Source organism: Pseudophryne corroboree, chromosome 1, assembly GCF_028390025.1.
Source record: "Pseudophryne corroboree isolate aPseCor3 chromosome 1, aPseCor3.hap2, whole genome shotgun sequence".
Taxonomy (NCBI): domain Eukaryota; kingdom Metazoa; phylum Chordata; class Amphibia; order Anura; family Myobatrachidae; genus Pseudophryne; species Pseudophryne corroboree.
Genome location: NC_086444.1, coordinates 427,351,286 through 427,372,053, shown reverse-complemented (window position 1 = coordinate 427,372,053; position 20,768 = coordinate 427,351,286). Strand labels below are relative to the sequence as shown.

Below are 20,768 nucleotides of genomic sequence, written 5' to 3'. Positions count from 1 at the left end.
TGGAAGATAGACTTATTTTCCGGTGCATGTGCAGGTGAGACCCGGACCACTTGTCCAACAGGTCCCCCTGAAACACCAGGGCATGAAACCTACCGAACAGAATGGTTTTGCAAGCTGCAACCATCTTTCCCAGCACCCGAGTGCATTGATGAATCGACACTCTTGCCGGTTTCAGAATCTCCTTGACCATGAATTGGATTTCCAGAGCCTTTTCCGCTGGAAGAAACACTCTCTGCAGTTCCGTGTCCAGGATCATGCCCAAGAAAGACAGCCGAATTGTCGGAATCAACTGTGACTTTGGCAAATTTAGAATCCAACCATGATGTTGCAGAACTGTCAGGGAGAGTTCCACGCTTCTTAGCAACTGCTCCTTTGATCTCGCCTTTATCAGGAGATCGTCCAAGTACGGGATAATTGTGACACCCTGCTTGCAGAGGAGTACCAACATTTCCGCCATCACTTTGGTGAAGACCCTCGGGGCCGTGGAAAGACCAAACGGCAACGTCTGAAATTGGTAATGACAATCCTGCGCTGCAAACCTCAGGAAAGCTTGATGTGGAGGATATATTGGGACATGTAAATAGGCATCTTTTATGTCGACTGACGCCATAAAATCCCCCCTTCCAGACTGGAGATCACCACCCGAAGAGATTCCATCTTGAACTTGAAAGTTTTCAAATACAGATTGAGGGATTTTAGGTTCAGTACCGGTCTGACTGAGCCGTCCGGCTTTGGTACGACAAAGAGGCTCGAATAAAACCCTTCTCCCCGCTGAGACGGGGGTACCGTGACAATGACACTCTGATGACACAGCTTTTGTATCGCAGTACTCACTATTTCCCTTTCTGGGATAGAAACTGGCAAGGCTGATTTGAAAAATCGTTGGGGGGGTACCTCCTGAAACTCCAGTTTGTACCCTTGAGACACTATGTCTAACACCCAAGGATCTAGGCCCGAGTGAAACCAGACCTGACTGAAGAGTCGGAGACGCGCCCCCCACCGGTACGGTCTCCCGTAGGGGAGCCCCAGCGTCATGCGGTGGACTTGGCAGAGGCCGGGGAGGACTTCTGGTCCTGGGAGCCTGGCACTACAGGCGCCCTTTTTCCCCTACCTCTACCTTTAGAGGCAAGGAAGGACGACCCTATTTATTAGGCCAAAAGGAATGCATCTGATAATGGGGTGCCTTTTTCTGTTGTGCCGGAACATAAGGAAGAAAGGATGACTTACCCGCTGTAGCGGTAGACACCAGGTCAGCGAGGCCGTCACCAAACAAGACACTACTTTATATGGGAGAGCTTCCATAGCTTTCTTGGAGTCGGCATCAGCATTCCATTGATGAATCCACAGCGCTCTCCTGGCTGAGACTGCCATGGCATTGGCCCTTGATCCCAAGAGCTCAATATCCCTCGCCGCATCCTTTAGGTAAGCTGCGGCGTCCCTGATGTAACCGAGAGTCAAAAGAATGTTATCCCTATCCAGGGTATCCATGTCAGATGCCAAATTAACAGCCCACTTAGCAATAGCACTACTCACCCATGCCGACGCGACGGCAGGTCTGAGCAGTGCACCCGTAGTGACATAAATGGCCTTTAATGTCGTTTCCTGCTTACGATCCGCAGGGTCTTTTCGGGCAGCAGTGTCAGGAGACGGAAGCGCCACCTTCTTGGACAGCCGTGATAAAGCCTTGTCCACATTGAGAGATGACTCCCACTTTTCCATTTCGTCAGAGGTGAAAGGATATGCCATAAGAATTCTCTTGGGAATTTGCCACCTTTTATCAGGAGATTCCCAAGCTTTTTCACAAAGCGCATTCAGTTCATGAGAGGGGCAAAACGTCACCTCAGGTCTCTTTCCCTTATACAAACAAACCCTTGTATCTGGAACAGCAGGTACTTCAGCAATATGTAAAACATCTTTAATAGCTACAATCATGTACTGAATACTCTTAACCAATTTTGGATGTAAACTGGCCTCACTATAGTCGACACTGGAATCAGAGTCCGTGTCAGTATCCGTATCCGCCATTTGGGTAAATGAACGCTTTTGTGACCCTGAGGGGGCCTGTACCTGAGACAAGGCGTCCTCCATGGATTTTCTCCACGTTTGTGTCTGGGAATCAGATTTATCCAGCCTTTTAGTCAATAACGCCATATTTGCATTCAATGTACTCAACATATTCACCCAATCAGCAGTCGGCGGTGCCGACAGAGTCACTCCCAACTCCTTATCTGCGCCGCCAGCAACTTCCTCCCGGGAGGAGCACTCAGCCTCAGACATGTTGACACACACGTACCGACACGCACACACAAACTGGCTCTAGGGGACAGACCCACAGGGAAGCCTGTTAGAGAAACACAGAGGGAATTTACCAGCTCACACCCCAGCGCCTATTTCAGTACTGAGATAAAATATCAGATGCCTGCGCTGTTTGATAATAGCACCAAATTACTGTGCCCCCCCCCTTTTGCTCCCGGTTACTTGATCAGGAGAGTGGAGGTCCGGGCCAGCGTCTCAGCAGTCTGTGAAGAGAAAATGGCGCTGGTAAGCTGTGAGGGCTAAGCCACGCCCCCACCTCAGAGCGCTGTAGTCCCACTTAAATTCGAATCTTTATACTGGCGGGGGCTATATTTAGTAGGCACTTATAATATCTTTTTTAGCCAGTTTTTGCCTCAGTAACATGCTGCCCAGGGCTCCCCCCTGCGCCCTGCAAGTGCCGTTGGAAGTATGTGTGGGAGCATGGCGCGCAGCGCGACCGCTGCGCTGTACCTCGTTACTGAAGTCTTCTGCCGTCACTGAAGTCTTCTGTTCTTCTATATACTCACCCGGCTTCTTTCTTCTGGCTTCTGTGAGGGGGTTTTCGGCGCGGCTTCGGGAACAAGCAGCTAGGCGCACCAAGTGATCGAACTCTCTGGAGCTAATGGTGTCCAGTAGCCTAAGAAGCAGAGCCTTTAACTCAGAAGAAGTAGGTCTGACTTCTCTCCCCTCACTCCCACGAAGCAGGGAGCCTGTAGCCAGCAGGTCTCCCTGAAAATAAAAAACCTAACATAAAGTCTTTTCAGAGAAACTCAGGAGAGCTCCCCTAGAGTGTGTCCAGTCTCTCTGGGCACAGAATCTAACTGAGGTCTGGAGGAGGGGCATAGATGGAGGAGCCAGTTCACACCCATTCAAAGTCTTATAGTGTGCCCATGTCTCCTGCGGATCCCGTCTATACCCCATGGTCCTTTTGGAGTCCCCAGCATCCTCTAGGACGTAAGAGAAAAAGAGGCTACGCCAATTTCTAATGCTGGGAAAACGGTTTGTCTGTCATAATAAAGAGTCTTCAATAGAAGTGATTTCACAGTTCTCAAAAAGGGGGGAAGTTGGATTAGTCCAAACACATAAAATAGCCTTCCTCGCAATTGTTACTATGATAGTCAACAGTGGGATAAAATCAGCACTGCTGGAACCTAGAGACCAGTGCCTACAATTTGCGCACAATAATGCAAGCGGCTCAGCCTGGAGACGGAAATGGAAAATAGAATTAATATAGTCTGTTACTCTGCCCCAAAATTTGTGTATTTTTGGGCACATTCACATGTTGTGAAAAAAAAGTTGCATTCTGACGCTTGCACTTTAGGCAATCACTCGACTCCCCTGAAACCATGTGTTTTCTCCTGGCCTGAGAAATGTACACCCTATTGACAGTGTTGATGTGTACCTCTTGTAACCAAGTACAATGTAAATGTTTTAGCGTAGAAGAAATGGAAGGTACATCACGTTCCCAAGCTGATATTGTTTGCTTCCAAATTCTAGTAGGCACCGACCTTGTCAGCTTGGATCCCAGGTATTTCGTCTTATATGGGTGTAAAATTAAAAAAATTAAGAGCGGTTGTATAGCATCAGGTGATGGCAAGAGAAACAACTGTGCGTTCATTTTTAAAGCATAATGAGAAGCTTGTAGGTACATAAAGAACTGCTGGTGCGGAATCTGGTATTTAATGTGCAAATCAGAAAACGGTAAAATCGTGCCTCCCTTGTCAAAGACATCCCTAATTTTCAAAATACTTTTTAACATCCATTGTGAGAAGGTGGTGTTATCCAACCCAGGAGTAAAGAGAGGGTTCCCACAAAAAGGTATATAACGAGATGCAGTATACGGCCGGGACAACTTACAGCAAATGGCTTTCCATGCTATATAAGTATCATGGAACATAATATTATTGTAAATATTGGAGGGAATAAGGCGTTTTCGGGGTGTGTAGCAGTGCTGCTAGGAACACAATCAAACCTAAAACAAACATGCACCTGAACACCTATATTAATTAATAGAATAAAACACACAGTGAATAAATTGTACATATGTACAGATATATCCCCTCATACACCCATCATATCCGCTCCACACGCAGCGAGAAGCCTGTCGTGGTTTCTATGCTGTGCACTTTTTCCTTCATTTTGTGTCTTAGTTCACATATTGGTCCTGAATCTGATTTCGAAGTAAAGGAAAAACAAAACAAGTGCAATTGGGCAAAACCATGTTGTACTGCAGGTGGGGCAGATGTAACGTGCAGAGAGACTTAGATTTGGGTGAAGTGTGTACAAACTGAAATCTACATTGCAGTGTTAAAATAAAGCTGTCTTACATTTGTGGGCTACATGCAAAAGCAGGCAGATATTTTACCTGCACAGGAAGAGAGAGGATTTTAATTACCTGCCGGTAAATCCTTTTCTCGTAGTCCATAAGGGATACTGGGGACACTGAATTACGATGGGGTATAGATGGGGTCCAAAGGAGTCGGTGCACTTTAACTTTCTTCAACAGGGTGTGCTGGCTCCACCCCTCTATGCCCTCCCTCACAGCTCAGTCTAGGAAAACTGTGCCCGAAGGAGAAGACATACTTGAGAGGAGGAAACATAACAACAAAACTAGCAACCGCTAGTGAAACCAGAAAACAGCAACAGCTGAAAGTGAAACTATAAAACAGCAACAGCTGAAAGTAACAACTTCACACAAGAACAATAACTTGCAGGAAGGTGAAGCACAGAGGTGGGCGCCCACGTATACCTTATGGACTACGAGAAAAGGATTTACAGGCAGGTAATTTAAATCCTTTTTTCTCTATCATCCATAAGGGATACTGGGAACACTGAATTACGATGGGGACGTCCCAAAGCTCCCAGAACGGGTGGGAACGTGCTGAGACGCCTGCAACATCGTATGTCCAAACTGGACCTCCTCCGTGGCCAGGGTATCAAACCTGTAGAACCTGACAAACGTGTTTGTCCCTGACCAGGTAGCGGCCAGGTATAGTTGCAAAGCAAAGACACCACGGGTAGCCGCCCAAGAAGAGCCCACAGACCTGGTAAGTTGTGGGCTTTGAGAGACCTAGGAGCAGGCAAGGCCGCCGAACCACAGGCCTGTTGAATAGTAAACCGAATCCAACGGGCAAAGGATTGCTTGGAAGCAGGAAGACCTTTCTTGCGAGCATCATAGAGGTAAAACAAGAAATCCGATTTTCGGATAGTCACAGTCCTCTTGATGTAAATCCTCAGGGCTCGCACCACATCCAAGGACTCAGGAAGAGAGGCAGTGGCCGAAGCCGCCGGAACCACAATAGGCTGATTGAGGTGGAACGCAGGGACTACCTTCAGCAGAAACTGTTGACGAGTCCTAAGCACTGCCCTGTCCGCATGAAAAACCAGGTAGGGACTATTACAGGACAAAGCACCCAGCTCTGAAACCTGCCTAGTGGAAGCCAAGGCTAAGAGCATCACCGTCTTCCACGTGAGGAATTTGTCTTCCACTGGCTCAAACCAGGAGGATTGTAGGAATGTCAGAACCAAGTTGAGATTCCAAGGAGCCGTGGGCGGCACAAATGAAGGAACGAGGGCGACACCATGCAGGAACGTCTGTACCTCAGGCAGAGCAGCCAATTTCTTCTGGAAGAAGATGGACAAGGCCGAGATCTGAACCTTGATGGAGCCCAACCGTAGGCCCATATCCACGCCAGCTTGTAGGAAGAGCAAATAGCACCCCAGAATTCCGCAGCTGGACATTCTCGGCCCTCACACCAGGAAACGTACCGTTTCCAGATATGGTGGTAATACTTCGACGTGACAGGCTTCCAGGCCTGAACCATGGTGGTAATAACCTTATCCGGAATACCCTTCTTAGCTAGAATGTTCCGTTCAACCACCATGCTGTTAAACGAAACTGCCGTAAGTCCGGGTAGATGAACGACCCTTGCTGAAGAAGATCCTCCTGTAGTGAGAGGGCCCAGGGATCTTCTGCTGCCATGGCCAGAAGATCCGCGTACTAGACTCTTCGAGGCCAGTCAGGGGCAATGAGAATTGCCTGTACCCCCTCTCTTCGGATTCTTTTTAGGATCCGGGGGAGTAAGGGAAGTGGAGGAAACAGGTACACTAGCTGGTAATCCCATGGTGCCGTCAGCGCGTCTACCGCCGCTGCTAGAGGGCCCCTCGTCCCGGAACAATAGCGCAGAAGCTTGGTGTTGAGCTGAGATGCCATTAGATCGATCTGTGGACGCCCCTACAGATCCGGTATCATCCGGAAGACCTGTGAATGCAGGCTCCACTCTCCTGGGTGGAGGTCGTGGCGGCTTAGGAAGTCTGCCTCCCAGTTGTCTACTCCTGTAATGAAAATGGCTGACACCACCCTTGCATTCCTTTCAACCCAAAGGAGTATCTTGGATACTTCCCTCATGCAGGCCCTGCTCTTTATTCCTCCCTGTCGATTGACGTATGCCACCACCGTGGCATTGTCCGAATAAACTTGAATGGCTTGACCTCGGAGCAGATGAGCTCCGTGAAGCAGAGCATTGTATATCGCTCTGAGTTCCAGTATGTTTATCGGAAGGCAGGCCTAGAGTTTCGACCACCTGCCCTGGAACTGTGCCCCTTGGGTAACAGTGCCCCAGCCCCAAAGACTGGCGTCCATGGTCACGAGAATTCAATCCTGGATCCCGAAGCTCCTCCCTGCCAAGAGGTTGGTGGGCTGTAACCACCACAGAAGAGAGATCCTGGCCTGTGGTGACAGATGAATGACTTTGTGCAACTGCAAATGCGAACCCGACCACTTCTTCAGGAGGTCCAGTTGGAAGGTCCTTGCATGAAACCTGCCAAACGTAATGGCCTCGAAGGAGGCCACCATCTTGCCCAACAGACGAGTGCAGAGATGTACCGAGACCTTGCGTGGTTGTAGAACCGCTCAAACCAACTCCTTGAGAGCCTCCGCATTGTCTTCAGGGAGGAAAACTTTTTGAGCCACCGTGTCCAGGATCATTCTGAGGAACTGGAGGCATTGGGTTGGCTCCAGGTGGGATTTCAGAAAGTTCAGAATCCAACCGTGGCATGACAACAAGGATGTCGTGCGGCAGATGCTGTCTAGCAGGATTTCCTTTGACCTTGCTTTATAAGCAGATCGTCCAGGTAGGGGACAACCTTCACCCCCTGAATCCTGAGTTGTAACATCATCTCCGCCATTACCTTGGTGAAAACCCTTGGGGCTGTGGATAAGCCGAAGGGTAGCACCTGGAACTGGTAGTGTTCCTCCATCAGAGCAAACTTGAGGTACATTTGATGAGGCGGCCATATTGGGACATGGAGGTAGGCGTTCTTTATGTCCAGAGAGACCAAGAAGTCCCCATCCTCCAGATCTGAGATCACCGCTCTCAGAAACTCCATTTTGAACCGGAAAACCCTCAGATATGGGTTTAACGATTTGAGGTTCAAAATGGGTCTCACCGAACCATCTGGCTTTGGTACCACAAAAAGGCTGGAATAATATCCTTCGCCCCGTTCCTGAAGTGGTACAGGGACAATGACCTGGGTCTGGACTAACTTTTGAATGGCCTCCTGTAGGGTGAGGCACATGGTTTCTGAAGCCGATAAACTCGATTTGAAAAACCTCTGTGGTGGAGGACTGTCGAACTCCAGTTTGTAGCCCCGGGAGATCAGGTCTTTAACTCAGGTGTCCTGGCAAGAGCTGTTCCAAATGGGGCTTTAGAATCTCAGACGAGCTACCGCACTGAGATCCCCCTGGAGCAGAGGGACACCGTCATGCTGAGGGTTTTGAGGAGCCAGAGCCGACGCTCTGGTCCTGAGATCTTGTGATAGCCGGCTTGCGAGACTTACCTCTGGAACCTCGTGCCAGGTTTGAGGCCCCTCTGGCTTTACCCTTAAAGCACGCTGTCCGAAAGGACTGCAGAGAAGGTCCAGTGTAAGAGCGGCTAGGTGGCGGAGCAGCAGAGGGGAGGAACGTGGACTTTCCAGCGGTCGCCTTCGAAATTCAGGTATCCAATTCACCTCCAAACAGCCAATCACCTGTGAAGGGTAAGGCTCCACACTCCTCTTAGACTCAGCGTCCGCTACCCACTGGCGTAACCACAATGCGCTGCATGCAGATACCAGCATGGTAGAGGTACGTGCATTAATGACACCGATTCCTTTGATGGTATCACAGAGGAAGCGGGCAGACTCCTGAATTTGCTGAACCAGCAGTTCTAAGTCGGCCAGGGACTAATCCCCTGCTAGGCCCTCCTAAATGTTACCAGCCCAAGTGTATATGGCGTGCGTCACCCCGCTGCAACATAAATAGATTTTAAAGTTGCTTCTTTTTTCCTGTCTGCAGGTTCCTTTAAGGCCGTAGCCCCTGGAATCGGAAGAACTAGCTTTTTGGACAGGCGAGACACAGGCATCCACTGCCGGGGGAGTTTCCTAACCTTACGCTCTTCCTGGGCAAATGGGAAGGTGGCTAACCACTTTTTGGACACTTGGATTTTTTTATCAGTAGAGGCCCATGGCTCTTTGAAAAGGTCATCTAGTTCCTTTGAGTCAGGAAACGTGACCCGTACCTTTTTCTGTGCAGAGAAAAAGGATTGCTGCACATCAGATTCATTACTAGGAATATTTAAAACATCTCTTATTGCAATAATAAGTGAGTATACTCTACACCCTGTGCAGCAGAGGAATCATCTAACTCAGCATTTGATTCCAGATCCTCCCCCTTTTCCACCTCCGGTACCACCTCCTCAGATTCCGAGAGGATATCGGGTGTCCCCTTTTTTGGAGTAAAGGATTAGAGAGAGGAGAAACACGTCTGCGATCTGCCCTGTCCTTTGTCAGAGCAGCCATAGACTGTTGTAACTGCTGCCTTTCTTGTCTTGCAGTAGTTAACACATTAGACAAGTCAGCTATCATAGATTTAATTGAACTGAGCCAAAGCGCACTGTGGCGCCTGCGCACTTCAGACCTGATCGCCCGCTCAGCGATCAGGTCTGAATTAGCCCCATTGTTTGTTCTAGATACAAAGTTACTTGCTTATGTTTTTGTTTTTGAAATCTGAATCAGAGTACTAAGAATAATTTTTTCCCCCACAAAGTCGCAGACAAAGCATAATGATTCATGACAAATGTCACTCGCCTCAGACCTCTACTTTTCCTTTTTACACAGATTGCAAACTTTTTCCTTAATTTTGCGTGTTTCTTTGCTTATTAGGGGGTCATTCTGACCCGTTCGCACGCAGCGGTTGTTTGCTGCGGTGCAAACGGGTCAGAACTGCGCATGCGCATTGCGCGCCGTTACCCAGCAACAGACGTCGCCAGGCAACGGAGTGCCTAGCGTGAAGAAAAGACGCAGCGCTGGACGGAGAGAAGATGGACAGCGGAGAGGCGTTCCAGGGCGGATACTCACTGTTGGAGACTGTTTTTGGGGAGTGGTAAGAAGAATGCAGGCGTGTCCAGGCGAACGGACGGCGGATGTCTGACGTCAGGACCGGGACCTTCATTGCTGGATCCGTCGCACTGGGTAAGTAGCTTCAGGGCTGGTCTTGTTTTTTTAGGAAAACAATTTAAGCATAGCAGGGCTGCACAAGCGTTCGCAGCCCTGCTATGCTCAAATACACTCCCCCATAGGCGTTGCTGGCTGCGACCAACTCGGAATGACCCCCATAGTGTGCAAAGGTACTTAAGATTAGTATTTTTTAGTTATGGAATTGGTATAAAGATATAAGATTAAAGGTAAAAGATTAAGCATAATGATGCATGGTCACACCTGTCTATTGCCATTTTACCCTTCATTGTGTCATTTTTCCTCCATTGTGCTAGCTTTACCTCAATTTTATGTCTAAGGGGGGAATTCAATTGTCCACATTACGTTAACGGGGGAGAAAAAGGAAGGAAGCCACCGCCCGTGGCTATTCAATTGCACTCCCTTTTTCACCCGTTAAATCAACGTATTAGCAGGGGTTAACATGGGTTAATGGGCGTTCACACACAGAATCCGTGAGAGGTTCATGGATTTGTGCGTTAACAGGGCCACGACACCCATTAACCTGCTATTTATCAGGGATTTTTTTTTATGTTTAAAAAAAATCCCCATTAAGTGCTGCCAGCGGAGGCTAATTGAATTCCCCCCTTAGTTTGCTTATAGTGTAGTAGGTACTGTTTTGGCGCATACAAGTTACAAAGCCCGTGCCAAGCTAAACAAGGATATGATTATTTGAACACATCTGTATGCAGGCACTACTCTATTTGGAAAATGTTACAGATCTGCACCTTATAACTTCTGGATCACGGAAGTAGAAGAAGGCCTTTGGATGACCCGGTTTACTGATGTCACAGTTCTGCAAAAATTGCATGGCTTCCAACTCTGTGATGGATCGTCCGGCAGGATACTTCTGAATCTGCCAGAGAAATTGCAAAACTAAATCATGTATGTAATGTTAAAGGACTTTCATTTAAGAATGTAAAGTAGAAAAACATAACAAAAACAAAGCAAACTATTTTCGGTCATCTAGACTAGAACAGAGAAAGAATAAATAGCATTATATTCTCTCCTCTTACATATACTCTTTAGAAAATAAAGAACTAGATATAACAGTCTTCTTACCCACTGATACTCAGGAAGGAGAGGAACAGAGTAAGATTTGGGGACATGTCCGTATCTTTCTCCCAGTATTCCAATAAAGATTTGACTACGAAGTACTTCAGATAAACACAGAGACAACTGCCTATGGTCAAACACAAATAGATAATAGAAGATAATTTAAGAAAAAACAAAACTTAATTATTATTATTATTATTATTATTATTATGTAATTGTAATGTACATCTTAATGATGTAATTGTAAATCCTGAAAACTTTCTCTGCAATCTAACCTGTCTTGTTTTGCTTCCTCTTCAGTAATTCCCCACCGCAAATCGACTTCCTCCAGAGACAGAAAGTGACATGCAGCACGTAGGCGGAGTTGTGGCATCACCTGTCCAATCAGGATATCTCTTTCTGAGTGCATGTCACGGAATGTTGAGGAAATAAAAACGCGAACACTACGCCACCTACAATATACAAAAATATAGTCACGACACCTGTAAGCCATTGGCAACATCAAGTACCCAATAAGACATATCGTCTTATAACTTTTTCTTATCATTGATTCATTTTGTTGAATGTGTGTACAATGAAAAAAATATTATTAAAGAAATGATGTAGCTTGCCATTTTACTAGGTTTGGCAACCTGTACTTAGTTTTTGGTAAAAGAGAGTGTAGGCAGAAGTGAAAGGACTGCTAGGACAGTGATAGGCAACAGACCATCCAAGCCTTCACTTGCTGACCTCAGCTCTTTCTTTGATTATTATTTTAAGTTACTACTGAAGGTTAGAAGACCATCTGAAGCTTATCAGGTTGCCTAACAAAGGCATAAGATAAGACCACTAACCTCTGCTTGGGACTGATGGCAAGTAGATTGCTAGTTATCACTTGTCTTCTCTTAACACTCTCTGGATCTTCTGGAACATTGAATCTTTCATTCACCTTCTCCACGTGATCCAAGAGACGAGAAGTTCCCCTCTCCGATACAAACCTATTAGTTCAAGAGTACATTTATGTTAAATCTGGCTAGACTTTGTTAATTGACAGGCGTCAACTGTATAACTTACTTCAACACCTGTTCTGTAAAACCACAGAGTGTGACATCATTACACTGCTCAAGGGAGTCCTCACTATATAAAAAAAAAAAAAAAAACAGTAAGAAGAGAAATAATGGCATGCAGCTTGAAAAAATAAAAGATTTAAGATATGAGCAGCAGACTAGTTAAATAAAATAATCAAACAAACAATAACAGACATAACATGGCATCCTTATTACGTCATACATATCCTAGAACACCTCAGTGTACAACGTGTTACAGAATGGTAGCCAAGTAAGTAAATAAAAAGAGAAAAGAAAGATATTCCTAGTGTGTTTTGAGACCTGCTATACTCGGAGAAAACGGTCTACTTAGGGCAAGTATATATTTATTTATTTTCTTTCAACATCATGAGGGGATACAGACAAAATGAGGATGAGGGTGAAAGACAAAGTTGTCTGCTCTCCTCCTCTATTTTCACCTTGACTATAGAACCTCTTGCCTTGGCCAATACATAGCTCTGTCCCAGGACATTCACCGCCTCAGAGTGAAACAAGGTTTGCCATTGATTTCCTCCTCATTCTACTACAACCCCACACTTCCTTACTTAACACATATGGTGAGATATCAAATTAACTTTTCAAAGCCAGTGGCAAATCTATTGAATGCATCCCAATGCAAATGCCAGACCGTCACTTCAGACTTCGACTTTAAATGGCAATATACTAGAATTAATATCTAGGGGTTTATATTACAAAAATATATTTTATCAGTGAGCAACAAACCATCTTTGATCTGTCTCAACACACTTAAGACGCCCACTTGCCTTGGAGACAGATGTCAAACAACGGACTCTAACTCCCTTTAACTGGATCCGGTGCTGTCACCTCATCTACTGGGGCTCTCTTGTTGGCCACTACAGTAAACATAAACATATTGAATCTGGTTAGTTGCTGGTGTTTTGCATCTATTCCTGGCTTCAGCACTGCATGGGAGTCACCATGTTGGATTGATCAGCTGACTCTGCTTTCTCCTAATCACAGAGGGGCTATCTTCCACATGACCAGGGGCACCAATGACTGATCATGAAGCCCTATTTAAACCCCTCACTAGCATCTGCTCATTGCCAATGCAACTTGTACCTTACTAGTTCCTGGTTCCAGTATCAGCAACTCTGCTTCCTGATTTCTGGTTGAATTGCTGTATCTACTGTCTGGTGGACATTCCATGGTGCACTCAAGTTCTGAGTTCTTCAGTTCCTGTTAACAGCTTCAGCTTCTAGCTTGTGTCTGTGCAGTTCACTACTGCAATCTTATGCAGTTGCCACACTGCTCATCAACTCCAGCTAGAAAGCCTATGCAGGTAACCTAGAAAGCACCAGATTAGTTTTTCACATTGTTCCCCTCTTCCACACCCCAACCGTTGGCGTAGATATATCCAGAGAGGTACACTCTTCCACATCTTGTGGATCTGCCAAAAACTCCTGCTGTTTTGGGAAGGAGGCTATGGTTTCCCGACTTCCTCCCTACGTGGCCTATATTTAAGGACCCTGCATTTTCCCCTTATGTTACCCTCTAGATGCCAAATCCTGGAAACACTGAGATCCAAGCCATGCTTCTTCCCTCATGACCTATACTGTCATATCGACCAAATGGAAACATTTAATTATCATCACCTACATTATAAGAACCTTATATTTACTCAGGTCTTGGCACCCTGGCTAGACATACCTTGTAACACCTGAGAGTTGGTTCTGACTGGGGAAGTATGAATGGCTTGGTTAGCAAGAGATGGAATGTGGAGAAAGCTGGGAGGCTCGATCCACCTTCTGCTCATGAAGCTTGGAAGAATGTGTACTCAGCAGAAGATACTTACTAGTGGACTTGGACAGTAGTGTAGATACTTTGGTAGAGATGGGCCCAAAAGCTTGAACAGGTTGCCAACAATCAAAAACTTTATTGTACAGGAACTGGAACAGTGAATGAACTGGAACCGGCCTGATGACCGGACCGGAATTAGATGATGAATGAACTGGATTGATGTACGCACTGGAACCGGACAGCAGACCGGACTGGAACCGGACAGCAGACCGGACTGGAACCAGACAGCAGACCGGACTGGAACCAGACAGCAGACCGGACTGGAACCAGACAGCAGACCGGACTGGAACCAGACAGCAGACCGGACTGGAACCAGACAGGAACCGGATAGTAGACTGGACTGGAACCGGATAGTAGACCAGACTGGAACCGGATAGGTGACCATCATGTAACTGGACTGGAACCGGACAGGTAACCAGCATGGAACTGGATTAGCAAACAGTTTGGAACCATATGGGTAAATAGAATAGAGTTTATGAGACAACCAGGCTGGAACTGGAATCCAAAGGACTGGAACCATACTGACACAGTATCAGGGCAGAGCTGTGACTTCAGGAGAAGCAATGTTGTACTGGTAGCTTGAGAGTGTCCAGGAAGCTACCTTTATAGGTACTATCGTTAGTCTATTGGTTGTTGCGGTCAACTGACTAGAAGCAGTGTGCTGAGTGGCTGAAAGTAGTCAGGTGAGAAAATCCATCATGACTGCACCCTTGCACTGATACTGGAGAGAACTCTGGCATGGAGCACTATGTGGACATGTGACACCAGGGGACGGCAACATGCCGCAGAGAGCGATCCACCACTGGTGGACCTCAGCACCAGCCGGGACAGAAACCACAGTGATAAGAAACTCTGTTTTGAACTCTGGAGCATGTCATAACGGTCCTAACCATTCGCTCCCTTGGCTTAACCTAAACGGTCTTGACTCCACTGTACTCCTCAACTCCAGGTCCTTCAACCTTTTCACCAGAGACATCCTGCTGTAAAACACCTTTGACCGAACACTTCTCCCATTACTTAGGTGGCCACGCCTCCACCATCTTACCAGTCTACAGAATTTCTCTTCAATTTTTTGCTTCAAATTGTAATTGTAATACTGTATTTTGCTCTCTACAGTCTCTGATAATGCACACTTATACTCAAAGTATAGGAGAGAGGATGAAAGCAACACATCCAGCTTGTAAAATGCAGTTTCCATTATGTGTCTGCACCACACACTGAGAGGGGAGCACCACCTCTTGATTGATATGAAAATATGAAATCATCTTGGGTAAATAAAAAAATGCCATACAGGTTCTGAAAAACCATTTAACCTAAGGCTAATGCCTTTAAGAAGTGATCACAGGATAGATCAGAACATGTGAATGAATAAGACTGCAGCCTTGGGGCAGAGGCGCTCCCAAAATAAGTTCTGAGGGAATACGTATATAACAAATTATCCATAACATTGTTTAAAACCCTACTAAATGGCATGCCTCAAAACAACTATGGAATATCATTTTACTCAGATAAAATCATGAGATATAGTACAAACATACATGTTCTCTTTTGTAAGGAAAGGTTTAAATTCTCTTTATTGAAAAATAAATATTTTATTATTCTTGTCATGGAGCGTTAATGCTCCAATACGGTGGACAGACCGTATCAGTAGCAACTACTGTGTTTAAAAATAAGATTTTACTTACCGGTAAATCTATTTCTCGTAGTCCGTAGAGGATGCTGGGGACTCCGTAAGGACCATGGGGAATAGACGGGCTCCGCAGGAGATAGGGCACTTTAAGAAAGACTTTGGATTCTAGGTGTGCACTGGCTCCTCCCTCTATGCCCCTCCTCCAGACCTCAGTTAGGGAGACTGTGCCCAGAGGAGACGGACAGTACGAGGAAAGGATTTTAGGTAATCCAAGGGCAAGATTCATACCAGCCACACCAATCATACCGTATAACCTGTGATAAACTACCCAGTTAACAGCATGAACAACAACATAGTCTTGGTTCAAACCGATGAAACTATAACATAACCCTTATGTAAGCAATAACTATATACAAGTCTTGCAGAAGAAGTCCGCACTTGGGACGGGCGCCCAGCATCCTCTACGGACTACGAGAAATAGATTTACCGGTAAGTAAAATCTTATTTTCTCTAATGTCCTAGATGATGCTGGGGACTCCGTAAGGACCATGGGGATTATACCAAAGCTCCCAAACGGGCGGGAGAGTGCGGATGACTCTGCAGCACCGATTGAGCAAACAGGAGGTCCTCCTCAGCCAGGGTATCAAACTTATAGAACTTTGCAAAGGTGTTTGACCCCGACCAAGTAGCAGCTCGGCATAGTTGTAGTGCCGAGACCCCTAGGGCAGCCGCCCAAGAAGAGCCCACCTTCCTAGTGGAATGGGCCCTAACCGATTTAGGCAATGGCAATCCTGCCGTAGAATGCGCCTGCTGAATCGTGTTACAGATCCAGCGAGCAATAGACTGCTTTGAAGCAGGAGCGCCAACTTTGTTGGATGCATACAGAACAAACAGAGCTTCAGTCTTCCTGATCCTAGCTGTTCTGGTCACATAAATCTTCAAAGCCTTGACCACATCCAGGGACTCAGAATCCTCCAAGTCCCGTGTAGCCTCAGGCATGACAATAGGTTGGTTCATATGAAAAGATGAGACCACTTTTGGCAGAAACTGAGGACGCGTCCTCAACTCTGCCCTATCCACGTGAAAAACCAGGTAGGGGCTTTTATGTGATAAAGCTGCCAATTCCGAAACACGCCTTGCCGAAGCCAAGGCTAACAACATGACCACTTTCCAAGTGAGATATTTCAACTCCACTGCTTTGAGTGGCTCAAACCAAGGTGACCTGAGGAAACTTAATACCACATTAAGATCCCAAGGCGCCACCGGAGGTACAAAAGGAGGCTGAATATGCAGCACCCCCTTTACGAATGTCTGTACTTCAGGAAGAGAAGCCAATTCTTTTTGGAAGAGAATGGACAAGGCCGAAATTTGGATCTTTATGGTCCCTAATTTTAGGCCCAAATTCACTCCTGTTTGCAGGAAGTGAAGCAGACGACCCAAATAGAACTCCTCCGTAGTAGCAGCCCTGGCCTCACACCAAGAAACATATTTTCGCCATATACGGTGATAATGTTTCAATGTCACGTCCTTCCTAGCCTTTATTAGCATAGGGATGACCTCCTTTTTCCGCTAGGATCCGGCGTTCAACCGCCATGCCGTCAAACGCAGCCTCAGTAAGTCTTGGAACAGACAGGGCCCCTGCTGCAGCAGGTCCTGTCTTAGAGGAAGAGGCCACGGATCTTCTGTGAGCAACTCTTGCAGATCCGGATACCAAGTCCTTCGTGGCCAATCTGTAACAATGATGATTGTTCTGACTCTGCTTAGTCTTATTATTCTCAACACCGTGGGTATGAGAGGTAGAGGAGGGAACACATAGACCGACCTGAACACCCAAGGTGTCACTAGAGCGTCCACCGCTACCGCCTGAGGGTCTCTTGACCTGGCGCAATACCGCTTTAGCTTTTTGTTGGGACGGGACGCCATCATGTCTATCTGAGGCAGTCCCCACCGACCCACGACCTGTGCGAAGACTTCTGGATGAAGTCCCCACTCTCCTGGATGCAGGTCGTGTCTGCTGAGGAAGTCCGCTTCCCAGTTGTCCACCCCCGGGATGAATATCCAACTGAATCAGAACCGGTTTGTTCCGAAGCAATGCCTCCGCTTGGCGTAGGGCGTTGTATATGGCCCTCAACTCCAGGACGTTGATGTGGAGACAAGTCTCTAGATTTGACCAGAGACCTTGGAAATTTCTTCCCAGTGTGACTGCTCCCCAACCTCGGAGGCTTAAGTCCGTGGTCACCAGGATCCAGTCCTGAATTCCGAACCTGCGGCCTTCTAGGAGGTGAGCACTGTGCAGCCACCACAGGAGAGATACTCTGGCTCTGGAAGACAGGGTGATCCTTTGATGCATTTGTAAATGGGACCCGGACCATTTGTCCAGTAAATCCCATTGAAAGGTCCTTGCATGGAACCTTCCGAAGGGGATGGCCTCGTACGATGCCACCATCTACCCCAGGACACGCGTGCAGTGATGCACTGAAACCTTTTATAGCTTTAATAGGTTCCTGGCCAGGGCTATGAGCTCCTGAGCCTTTTCCATCGGAAGAAAAACCTTTTTCTAGTCTGTGTCTAGAATCAGGCCCAGAAAGGTCAGACGCGTTGTAGGGACTAGCTGGGACTTCGGTATATTGAGAATCCAGCCGTGCCTTTGCAACATTCTCACCGACAGCGACACGCTGTCCAGCAACTTCTCCCGAGATCTCGCTATTATGAGGAGATCGTCCAAGTATGGGATAATTGTGACCCCCTGCTTGCGCAGGAGCACCATCATTTCCGCCATTACCTTGGTGAAAATTCTTGGGGCTGTGGAAAGCCCAAACGGCAACGTCTGAAATTGGTAATGACAGTCCAGTACTGCAAATCTCAGGAACGCCTGGTGAGGAGGGAAATCGGAACATGAAGGTATGCATCCTTTACGTCCAGGGACACCATCCAATCCCCCTCCCTCCAGGCTGGCGATGACCGCTCTGAGCGATTCCATCTTGAACTTGAACTTTTTCAAGTACAAGTTCAGGGATTTTAGATTCAAAATGGGCCTGACCGAACCGTCCGTTTTCGGGACCACAAACAGGGTTGAGTAATACCCCTTTCCTTGCTGGAGAAGAGGAACTTTGACTATCACCTGTTGAAGATACAATTTTTGAATTGCAGACAACACTAACTCCCTCTCTGACGGGGAAGCTGGCAGAGCCGATTTGAAAAACCGGCGAGGAGGCACGTCTTCGAATTCCAGCCTGTATCCCTGAGAAACAATCTCTATAGCCCAGGGATCCACCTGTGAGTGAACCCAGACCTGGCTGAAAAAGCGAAGACGCGCCCCCACTTGAGCTGACTCCCCCCCGGGAAGCCCCAGCGTCATGCGGTGGACTTTGCAGATGTAGGGGAGGACTTCTGCTCCTGGGAACTAGCTGCATGCAGCTTTTTTCCCTTGCCTTTTCCTCTGGCAAGGAAGGATGATCCCCGTACCTTCTTGCTTTTATTGGAACGAAAGGACTGCATTTGATAATGAGGTGCCTTTTAGTATGCTGCGGGGGGACATAAGGTAAGAAAATCGATTTACCGGCCGTAGCAGTAGAGACAAGGTCCGAGAGGCCTTCTCCAAACAACTCCTCCCCCTTGTAAGGCAATGACTCCATATGCCGCTTTGAGTCGGCATCTCCCGTCCACTGTCGGGTCCACAAGAGTCGCCTAGCAGAAATAGACATAGCATTTATTCTGGAGCTTAGTAAACAAATGTCTCTTTGAGCATCCCTCATATATAAAGCAGCATCTTTGATATGCTCTAGGGTCATTAGAATGGTATCCTTATCTAGGGTATCAAGTTCCGTAGATAAGGAACTGTCCATGCTGCGACAGCACTACAAACCCAGGCCGATGCCATAGCCGGTCTAACGCTAGTACCGGAATGTGTGTAAATGTGCTTCATGGTAACCTCCTGCTTACGATCAGCAGGATCCTTGAGGGAAGCTGTATCTTGAGAAGGCAGTGCCACCTTCTTGGATAAGCGTGTCAGCGCCTTGTCTACCTTAGGCGAAGATTCCCATCGTATCCTGTCCTTTTGTGGAAAGGGATATGCCATAAAAATCCTTTTGGGAACTTGTAGTCTCCTATCTGGAGATTCCCAAGCCTTTTCGCACAAGTCGCTTAGCTCAAATGAGGACGGAAAAGTGACCTCAGGCTTTTTCCCTTTATACATGTGTACCCTCGTGTCAGGGACAGGGGGTTCCTCAGTGATATGCAAAACCTCTTTAATGGCAATAATCATACTTTTGCCACCTTTGGTTGCAATTTTGCATCCTCATAGTCGACACTAGAGTCAGTATCTGTGTCGGTATCTGTGTCAGTGATCTGGGATATGGTGCGTTTTTGAGACCCCGACGGTCCTGGTGCCACAGGGACAGGCATGGTCTGACCACCTGACTGATCCCTAGCTTCAGCCTTGTCTAACCGTTTATGCAGTAAATATACATTTGCATTCAAGACATTCCACATATCCACCCAGTCCGGTGTCGGCATTGCCGACGGCGACCTGACAATCATGCACTCCCCCTCCTCCTTAGGTGAGCCTTCTTCGTCAAACATGTCGACACACACATACCGACACACTTCACACACACAGGGAATCTCTTTTCTGAAGACAGGTTCCCCCTGAGGCCCCTTGGAGAGACAGAGAGAGAGTATGCCAGCACACACCCCAGCGCTATATGACCCATGAGAAACACACAGAATGTTTACCCAGTAGCGCTGCTTAATGTGTAAATGCCAATAATGTGCCCCCCCTCTACTTTAAAACCCCCTTACACCATGTGCCAGACTTGCCTACTCTCCCGGAATGGCCGGGAGGTTTCCGAAAATCGGGTGACCCTCCCGGCCCCCCGGAAGAGCAGGCAAGTCTCCCGATTACAGGGGTCCCCCCAAGCCCGTCCGCCCCCCCAAGTAAAGTGGGCGGTCCGGGCAGGCGATGACGCGATTCTTGTTGAATCGCGTCATCGTAGCCACGCCCCCTGCTGTATAATGCCATAATAGCGGCATTACACAGCGGGGGGCGGGGCTTACACGACACGATCCCCATAGTCACGCCTCTGGTCCGCCTCCGTCACGCCCCCGGCCCACCCCCCTCTGCACACACATCGCAGCCCGCCCCCCTGCCGAACCGACCTGGCTGCTCTCTCCCGGAGAGAACAGCAAAAAAGTCGGTAAGTATGCTATGTGCCAAGCAGGGGAGAGTCCGGGGAGCTTCCTCTCAGCGGTGCTGTGGAGAGAAAATGGCGCTGGTGAGTGCTGAGGGAGAAGCCCCGCCCCCTCGGCGGCGGGCTTCTGTCCCGCTCAAACTTACTAAAAAATGGCGGGGGCTC

The 20,768-nt window shown here is 47.5% G+C and overlaps 1 protein-coding gene across 7 annotated transcripts in view; it reads right to left on the bottom strand.

Annotated features, from left to right (window-relative positions):
- Positions 1-20,768, bottom strand: part of LOC134890326 (telomerase protein component 1-like) — a 262,589-nt gene that overhangs the window by 86,061 nt on the left and 155,760 nt on the right. For all 7 annotated transcript variants that reach the window (XM_063913448.1, XM_063913445.1, XM_063913451.1 and 4 more), the window contains exons 17-21: positions 11,935-11,997; positions 11,715-11,858; positions 11,157-11,333; positions 10,888-11,008; positions 10,554-10,681 (exon numbers count right to left, since the gene is read on the bottom strand). In XM_063913448.1, coding sequence (XP_063769518.1) covers positions 10,554-10,681; positions 10,888-11,008; positions 11,157-11,333; positions 11,715-11,858; positions 11,935-11,997 — 633 coding nt within the window. The remainder of the gene's footprint in view (positions 1-10,553; positions 10,682-10,887; positions 11,009-11,156; positions 11,334-11,714; positions 11,859-11,934; positions 11,998-20,768) is intronic.